The sequence below is a fragment of the Pholis gunnellus genome (assembly GCF_910591455.1).
Source record: "Pholis gunnellus genome assembly, chromosome: 6".
In the NCBI taxonomy this organism is placed as follows: Eukaryota; Metazoa; Chordata; class Actinopteri; order Perciformes; family Pholidae; genus Pholis; species Pholis gunnellus.
In genome coordinates, this window is record NC_136532.1 from 8,301,625 (window position 1) to 8,310,403 (window position 8,779).

The 8,779-nt window shown below is 45.0% G+C and overlaps 1 protein-coding gene across 1 annotated transcript in view; it reads left to right on the forward strand.

The window, feature by feature from the left end:
• Window positions 1-8,779, forward strand: part of ptch1 (patched 1) — a 48,863-nt gene that overhangs the window by 19,112 nt on the left and 20,972 nt on the right. The window contains exons 4-12 of the mRNA XM_079160919.1: window positions 115-184; window positions 365-456; window positions 2,136-2,334; window positions 2,470-2,591; window positions 4,937-5,084; window positions 6,733-6,864; window positions 6,996-7,151; window positions 7,363-7,461; window positions 8,394-8,519. Coding sequence (XP_079017045.1) covers window positions 115-184; window positions 365-456; window positions 2,136-2,334; window positions 2,470-2,591; window positions 4,937-5,084; window positions 6,733-6,864; window positions 6,996-7,151; window positions 7,363-7,461; window positions 8,394-8,519 — 1,144 coding nt within the window. The remainder of the gene's footprint in view (window positions 1-114; window positions 185-364; window positions 457-2,135; window positions 2,335-2,469; window positions 2,592-4,936; window positions 5,085-6,732; window positions 6,865-6,995; window positions 7,152-7,362; window positions 7,462-8,393; window positions 8,520-8,779) is intronic.

The window sequence follows — 8,779 nt, forward strand, 5'->3', positions numbered from 1 at the left end:
CTCATAATGATGAAAGACGTGTTATCCTTCTTTGATCAGTGTAGCCTAAGGGGCTCATGGTGTTTTATGGCTATGACCGAAACTGAACAGAAACTCTTTTGTTCTCATTTTCAGACAATGGAAATTGGAAAACCTATGCTACAAATCAGGAGAACTAGTCACAGAAACTCATTATATGGATCAGGTAAGATGCAAATGCTTTAATATGGTTCACTTCATTTTACTCTCTGGATCATATTGAAACATAACTAGTACAATAGAACAATCCACGTTTTCTGTCTCTGATGTTTTTTTTGCTATATTCGCTTCCTGTCGTCAATGTGTGTCAAACCCGCTGTGTGTCGGCATGTGTTTGTCCAATTAGATCATAGAAAAGCTTCATCCCTGCCTCATCATCACCCCTTTGGACTGTTTCTGGGAGGGAGCCAAGCTCCAGTCTGGAATGGTCTATCTCCCGTAAGTACGCAAAAAACCCTCTTTATTTTTACCAGACAGAATCTGTGTTTTAAAACGCGTCGGCACAATCTCGACACGCCAACGCAGCATGTCGACAGATCCCCTGATCTCATTCAAGGTCAAATTACGGTTGTTAACGATCATATGATCAGAAGGGTTTTCCTCACTGTGACGCCAGTTGGCAAACTGATTGGGGACAACAAGGTCTTAATCGCTGAGCTCATGAGTGCTCAGCGGTCATGGAGTTAGTGTTTATGGTCACAGTATTTTTCAGATTGTTGTCAAGAGAGCGGGAGTGAGAAGGAGGAGATCTGGATCTCTGGATTTTGTTTTTACCCCTTTTAATAGAAGCTGCCCAAACACGCTCAGGCCATCCAAAGAGACACCACAGAGGAACAAGAGTGTGTGTGCATGTGTGTGTGGGTGTGTGTGTCGTCCCCTCTGAAGGCTCTATTGTAGTGGTTGCTGGCATGCGTATCGCTGGTGATCGTTTCTCTCCAGCCCTGGGCCTCACACCATTGTCTGCCCCCTTCTGTCGCTAATGGCCTGCTGCTACAGTAATACTCAGCAGGCCTTTACCTCTGCATGTGTGTGTGTGTGTGTGTGTGTGTGTGTGTGTGTGTGCGCGCGCCATTGCCATCAGTGCATGCGTGTCTTATGTGGACGTGTGAAAGTGTATCAGCTTGAGTCTGTGTCATCAGAGTGTGTGTGTGTGTGTGTGTGTGTGTGTGTGTGTGAGATGGTAAAAAAGGTTTTTACTATGTTCTGGTTGGAAGGCTGGGAATAATAACCCAAGCCTGGTTAAGCACATACAATGTAGTCTGAATGAGAGAGAGAGAGAGAGATTCAGAGAAAGGGAGATTGGAATGTGTGAGGCATCGAGAGACAAGGACTGGTTTTGGAGCAGGAATTCAGCTCTGTGCCATTGCATGATGGGAATTAGTCTCCATTTATTGTTTTCTGTCACCGAGCAAAACAGGGATTGCAAAAATGTGACTTGTTAGAGTGGTAAAGTTTGGAGGTAATTGCACCCAAATGTCTGACAAATGCGAAACCCTGAAATACATTCCAACACACACACAATGGCGACAATACAAGAACTCACAATATATTTTAAAATCGAGTTGGACAAGTAATTGCACCTGCATGATGAACAAAAACACAACACCCAGTGTAGATGAAACAGTTCATCAGATTCCATGTTCTTGCATCCAGTGTGTTTGCTCTTAAAGAGACATTCTAGCTTGTTTTCCCAGTTTTCATTCATCATTTCCATTGATTATGATAACTAACTAGCTCACATAGCAAGAAACACTAGTGCTCAATAAGAACAGTTGTAAACATGTCATCAGCAAACCAGATTACCTAAACCACTTCATTTGGAGGCAAAACTGAAAGTGAGCTCGACCTTTACTAATCAATTTGTGGTTAGCTTGATAGCCCAAAGTTGAACCAGGAAGTCGGCCTGTAAACTGGGATGAATGTTTAGAATGTGCAGCTTGGGTAATCATTTTTCAGTTCACTTTGGTTTTCTCTTCCAAAAGGAAGGATGGCTTAAAGTACAGATAAATGTTTCCATAAAATGTATTAAAACAATGCCCAGAAACAGAAACACAGCATCTTAAAACATGGTTGAAGTCATGGTTTAACAGTATTCCTACTTACTTTTAACTCTGCAGAGGTAAAGACCCTTTGCAATGGACCAACTTTGACCCCAAGGAGTTCCTTGAGGATTTGCGAAGGGTAAATTTTCCCGTGGAAAGCTTTGAGGACATGTTGGAAAAGGCAGATGTTGGACACGGCTACATGGATAGACCCTGCCTTAACCCTGCTGACCCCGACTGCCCCCTCACTGCGCCCAATAAGAACTCAACAAAGGTAGGCACACACACACACACGCAGTCTCAAGCTTTGGCCTTGGAGTACACACAACGCTGTGCAACATTTGTACGTTTTTGTAAAAACATTCAGTCTTTGGTTTGATTCTCTCGCCTGTTGCTTTTATTGCACCAGCCATTCGACGTGGCGCGGGCCCTGAGCGGCGGCTGCCACGGTCTGTCCAAGAAGTACATGCACTGGCAGGAGGAACTGATCGTGGGAGGGACCACCAAGAACGGCAGCGGACCCCTGCTCAGGTAACATACCCACACTTACACATACACACCCTCATAAACACTGTGGTGATCACTGCAGGGCTTATTCTGAAAAAAGAGTGTGTGTTTCTTTTTTTGTTCTTTTATGCGCTCCGAAACCAGTGTGGGTATGCGTGCATGTGCGCGGTGTGCTGTAAATCTTGCAGTCATTAGCGGATTCCAGTGAAATTTTAGAGCTCCAGCTGTTCCTGCTCAGCTCTGGACGCTCTGCTTGGACACTACCCACTCATACGCACACAAACATGTACACGGAGGGATCTATGGCCGGGCTAGTTTGTCCAAATGTTCAGCGATTTGGGGTGCATGGACAAGCACAGCACAAGCACCAGGACAAAGCGTAAAGATGCTGTGGGATACATATGGATGTATAATATACACATTTTTATGTGTGCGATAAGCTGTATGCTCTCCAGAACACAACACATTACAATCAGTCAGTCACCGTTTTGTTCAAGATTCTTATGTCAATTCAAAACATATACGGGAATAAAAAACATGCACATTTTATCAAGCAATGAGAAGCTACCCTTTTAACAGGGGAAAGCTACACAAGTTATCCAACATTTTGCTAATGGACCACTTATTTTAATGTGAAATTGCAGTTTGGATGGCCCATGCACATGCATGTACACACCAAGTTAAAGCCACACACACACACACACACACATTTACACGCAAACTGGCTCCAGAGTACAGTGGGGTGCGTTGTTTGTTTTGTGGTTGTGTTTTTTCCTGGCAAGATTGGGTCATTAGGGTGTCTGTGCGTGCCTGCCTGCCTGCCTGCCTGCCTGCCTGTGTGTGTGTGTGTGTGTGTCTGTATGTGGTTTAGTTGCTCTGTCCATTGGGCTGTTACTGCTGGCACTCAATTTCTACATCTTGTTTGCTAATGCCTCATTTCCACTGCACGGTTCGGCTCGACTCCACCACACTCACTTTCAGGACCAGGTGCTTCTCTGTTTCGTTTTCCGCTGCAGATGGCTCCCCGTCAGTGTAAGCGTGATTTCTCTGCTAATCGGCGCAGCGACGCAGACCGCGTAAAAACTGACATCCTCTTCGACGCCACACTCGCTGAATCATTTCATCGCCGACCAATCAGCGGAACGTCTGCGCTTGGTCTCGGCGTAGCTGACCTATAAATAAATGGATAAATCTAAGATGAAATACACTTTTAAAATCGACATTAGCTCTGCTTTATAGAAATGGCGACGGTACTGACATGGTACCAAAAAAAGCACCAGTCAACAACTTTTTCTTGTGGAAGAGTCGAGCTGGAGCCGTGCCACGCAGTGGAATGCGACCTAACTGCCACCATTACCGTCATTATCACCATTTTACACGGATCACATTCATTACTTTATTACCTTCCTGATGTGTACATCAAGGACGGTGCATTCCTCCCCACACTGGATCCCACGGCCCTGTTAAAATCTGTCAGAACATGATCGGGAACCTTGCAGATTAGGACCAGATACCCATTAAATGGGATCTGGCACTTCCTTTGTCACTATCAAATCCAGTCCAAAAACCTTTGTGCCATCCAACTTCTCAGTCTGGTTTGGAATAGAGAAGAGATAAGATTACATATGGACCTGTATTTCTGAGGCATGTTGGTTCAAACAAAGCCACTGTTTACGTCTAGCAGCACTAGATGGCTCCTGTTGCCGTATCGTATCATTGCAAGGAATATTAGCCGTGATGCTGGTTGAAGGAGAAGAGCTTTGAATCTAAGGGAGAGCATGTTGGACTAGGGGAAGATTGTTGTGGACAAATACATATGTAAAAACACATTTCTGTTGTCTTTATTAGTGTCTTTTTAATGGGTAGATAAATAATAATAATAAGTAATGTGATTGTGGTTATGATGATATGATTGTTTAATCAGGTTAATGGTTGTTTAAAACAAACACTTGTCTTTGGGCTCTGGGAAATTGTTTTGGGCATTTATTCACAATTTTGATCACTGATCAATCACTAAATGAGAATAATCCACAGATTACCTGAAGTGATTTTGAATTCAAGCAACGGTCTGTCCTTTTGGTTCACACAATCTGCAAATACTGTGTCTTTGGCAAGTGTTCAAAGCTTGCCAGCATTTTGACTAAGTAAAAGTTCTAACAACCCAAAGCTTTTAATTCTAGTCGGTGCTGGGAATCCATCATCTTTGATGATTATTTGCACAATCCAGAAGCCAGCTCACCACCTTGCTGATCTTCTCGTGTAAACATGATGTTGCCATTGACCTCCGTCTGTTTCTTCTCCCTCTTTCGTCCTTTCCATCCTTTCCATCCTTTCCTCTCTCCTTTCCTCTCTCCTTTCCTCCTTTTCAGTGCCCAGGCCTTACAGACCATGTTCCAGCTGATGACTCCCAAGCAGATGTTTGAGCACTTTCGGGGCTACGAGGAGGTTTCCCACATCAACTGGAATGAAGAAAAGGCTGCAGCTATACTCGAAGCCTGGCAGAGGAAATACTCTGAGGTAAGGGCCAAAGCGCTCAGAAATGAGAGAGAGATCCAAAACAGAGGGCACCGAAAGAGAAAAGAAATCTACCCTAAATCCTCTACGACCCCATCGTAAATCAACGACCGGATACAGGTGAACATGGAAAGGCCCCATCCAAAGCCCGGGCCCCTGATAGATACTAGCACCACTGTTGGTGTGTGGTAATAGGCCAACGCTTTCCTCTTAATGCTCAGTAGAGAGGAGCAATAGAGCAACAGGGTGAGCGTGTCTGGAATACATTAAGGGAGTGCTGGATATCTCTCTTTCTCTCTCTCTCTCTCTCTCTCTCTCTCTCTCTCTCTCTCTCTCTCTCTCTCTCTCTTTACTCACGTACAAACACACATGCAAACACACTCAGAAGTTCACACACAATTGCTTTCCCAGCTGTGGCCCCATTGGTGGCTCATGTGTGTGACATCATCTGGTCTTTGTTTTTGGGGGGCCCCCAACCTCTGTTCGACATAGTGTGACCTTGTGTGCGTGTGTGCGCGCCATTCGTCTTGGGGCCCAGAGATCACAGATAGCTAGAAAATAGGTGTGATCGTTTATTTGAAAACAGCAGGTTTTTTTTATCTGCGGCAATCAAAAAAGAAGTAAAAGATGACAAATTTCTGTCTTATAGCGGTGTGTATTACTCACGGTTAGGCGTGCCTGCATGAATAGTATGTGCATGCATGTTGGTATGTGCCTGACACATGTGCGAGTTCACACGTGGGTGCGAGTGTGTGTGTGTGTGTGTGTGTGTGTGTGTGTGTGAGAGTGTGATCTATTGCGTGTTTCCTAATGTGTGTCAGCCAGCATTACTCCCCACTGAGCAGTAACTTCAGTTCAATGTTGAAGCCATCTGTCTGCCCTGAGATAGTGAGAGAGGGAGAGGATGGGTCATGGTACTGTCTGCAGATTCCTCCAAATACCAACAGAGGCAGAGCTCATTATTCAGGGCGGCGATTTGTCTTTGTTGTCTTCAAAGACACACAGAGAGCATTTTACTTGTCCTGTACCTTGAGACGTACTGTATGCTCCGTGTTATTTATCAACAAAGGATTGGAGGCGCAGTTGGTCTGCCATCTGAGGTGCAACTTATATTGAATCAGTGAGATGCTTTCTCTGAGTAATACACATTTAAGTTATAATATTTGCTTCTGGAAATCAGGCAGTAGGCACGCATCAGTTATACATGTGAAATAGTTTGAGCTGGTATATTGAGGGAGAAATGTGATAGGGTAGACAAATCAATTTCATTCTGCAGAGACTTGCACTGATTTAGTTCAGAAACAAAACTCTTAGAAAGAAAAAGAGAGCGGGCGCTCATTATACATGAGCACAATATTTGACCGTTCAAATCAGGGAGTTCTGGCTGTGTGGTCATTGAACCTGAACTAGAGCTGCGCTGTGGGAGAGCAAACGCGCTCCTGCCAAATTTACATTTTTGTGGGATGGATTTTATCCATTCATAAGCAGCCTGTTCAAGCTTGTTGTTTTAATGGTATTCCGAATCTTTTTCGTTGCCTTGGAAGTTTGTTCAAAGACTCTTTATCTATTATTCCTTATTGATCACTTATTAAAATAATTTTTAATGTTGCTTTTCCTCTCTATCTACCCGTTCCTGTTTGCCTCTCTCTAGGCGGTGCTGCAGAGTGTGGCAGCAAACTCCTCTCAGAAGGTCTTGTCTTTCACCAGCACCACTCTGGAAGATATTCTCAAGTCCTTCTCCGACGTCAGTGTCATCCGTGTGGCCAGTGGATACCTGCTGATGGTGAGAACCGAGCCCATATTTATATTTTGTGAACAGCTTTGAGCAACCCAGGCTTGGATTACAGAAAAGCTAAAAGAGGCGGGAAGAAGTTTAATGACATGATAAATGGACTTCTTGTTTGCTGTTCCCAGCTGGCCTATGCATGTCTGACCATGCTACGGTGGGACTGTGCCAAGTCTCAGGGGGCTGTAGGGCTGGCGGGTGTCCTGCTGGTGACACTGTCTGTGGCAGCCGGCCTGGGCCTCTGCTCTCTCCTGGGCATCTCCTTCAATGCTGCCACCACACAGGTAACGCAGATTAACACAATGAGATCAAATGTTTACCATTTCCATTTCCTTTAACAACCTTTATACAAAATATGAAATATTGTCAATGATGATGCATGGTTTTGGCTACGCTGCATTTAGTTTGTACCCCTCAAAAAATTCAACGCGGTTGTAGCGGCTGTGGTCCTCCTTGTGGCTCATGGAGCTCATGAAGCTTTTGCGTGTGCTACAGGTGCTCCCCTTCTTGGCTCTGGGTGTTGGAGTGGATGACGTCTTCCTCCTCGCCCATGCCTTCAGTGAGACCGGACAGAACAAGAGGATCCCATTCGAGGTGAGGCAAACGTCCACGCTGTTCCGACCCATTCTGCTGTCTCATCTCCTTCATGGAGGAATGTGTGAAAAGCCTGTCGGTGGCTGTGGTGTAGCGTCTACCAGCCTGCTGCATGTGCCACACACTCAGCCTGCTTATCCAAGCAATGCTCCGTATTCAATATGTGAAAACAGAACGGGGTCCATCGCGCTCTTAATTAGATCATAAATCAGAATACAGAATTAAAAAAAATAACGTGCAAAAACCAGTAATTAAAGTCTATGTTTTTATATATATCTCGTGTGTGTGTGTGTGGAGCGGGATCACTTTTCATCTCCAGAGGGGGGGAAAACATAGGCATGTATTTGCTTGTTTTTGTTTTCCCCCCCGTTTCCCTTCCCTTCCCTTCCAGCCTTGCCTCCCTCATCCCCCAACTTCCTTTGTGTGGCTCTGATGAAAACTAAACAGAGCTGAACCTGATCTCTCCTGTCTGAAACACACACACACACACACACACACACACACACACACACACACACACACACACACACACACACACACGCCTGCAGACACTCCCTGTGTGGTCCTGCACGTCCTCACATCTTCACACAATTGCTGGCAAACCTGGTGTGTGCATGCTTATCACTAAATACTAATAAAAAGGCCAATCAAAAGCCTTGATTACACAAAGAACCTATCTGTTTTGAGTGACGGCATGTCATCTCTTTCAACTTTTACCTTTATTCTTCAAACAGAAGTAGACAGGCCCAGGTGGCTTATTTAAGAGCACTTCAGGGCTTTGAGAATCATTGCAATCACTGTCAGTCATATCAGTATTATGATAATTGTACATAATCTCAAGTATTACACAGTTGCCTTTGGCTAAAATCTGATCAAGAGAGTCAAGTTTCATTGCTTTTGCTTTCATCTACCTGTCTGTCTCTGTCTGTCAGGACCGTACGGGGGAGTGCCTGAAGAGGACCGGGGCCAGCGTGGCTCTCACCTCCATCAGCAACGTCACAGCTTTCTTCATGGCAGCCCTCATCCCCATCCCGGCGCTCAGAGCCTTTTCTCTACAGGTATGCCCGGTAGTGAGTGTGCGTGTGTTTGTGTGTGTGTGTGTGTGTGTGTGGCTGTCTGTCTGTGTGAGAGAGCTCAGTCGTGTGGGGCCCCTCTCACTAATAGTCCTGTTCCAGTCCTCATTGGCTCCAGATTTCTCCAGACAGTTGTTTTATTGATTTCTTTCATCGAACTGAAAGTGTGTGTGTGTGTTTTGTTAAATTCATCCAGCCCTCTGCCTCCTTCTTTGAGGCTGTTTAGTGGTGGGCCCAGTGTCTGT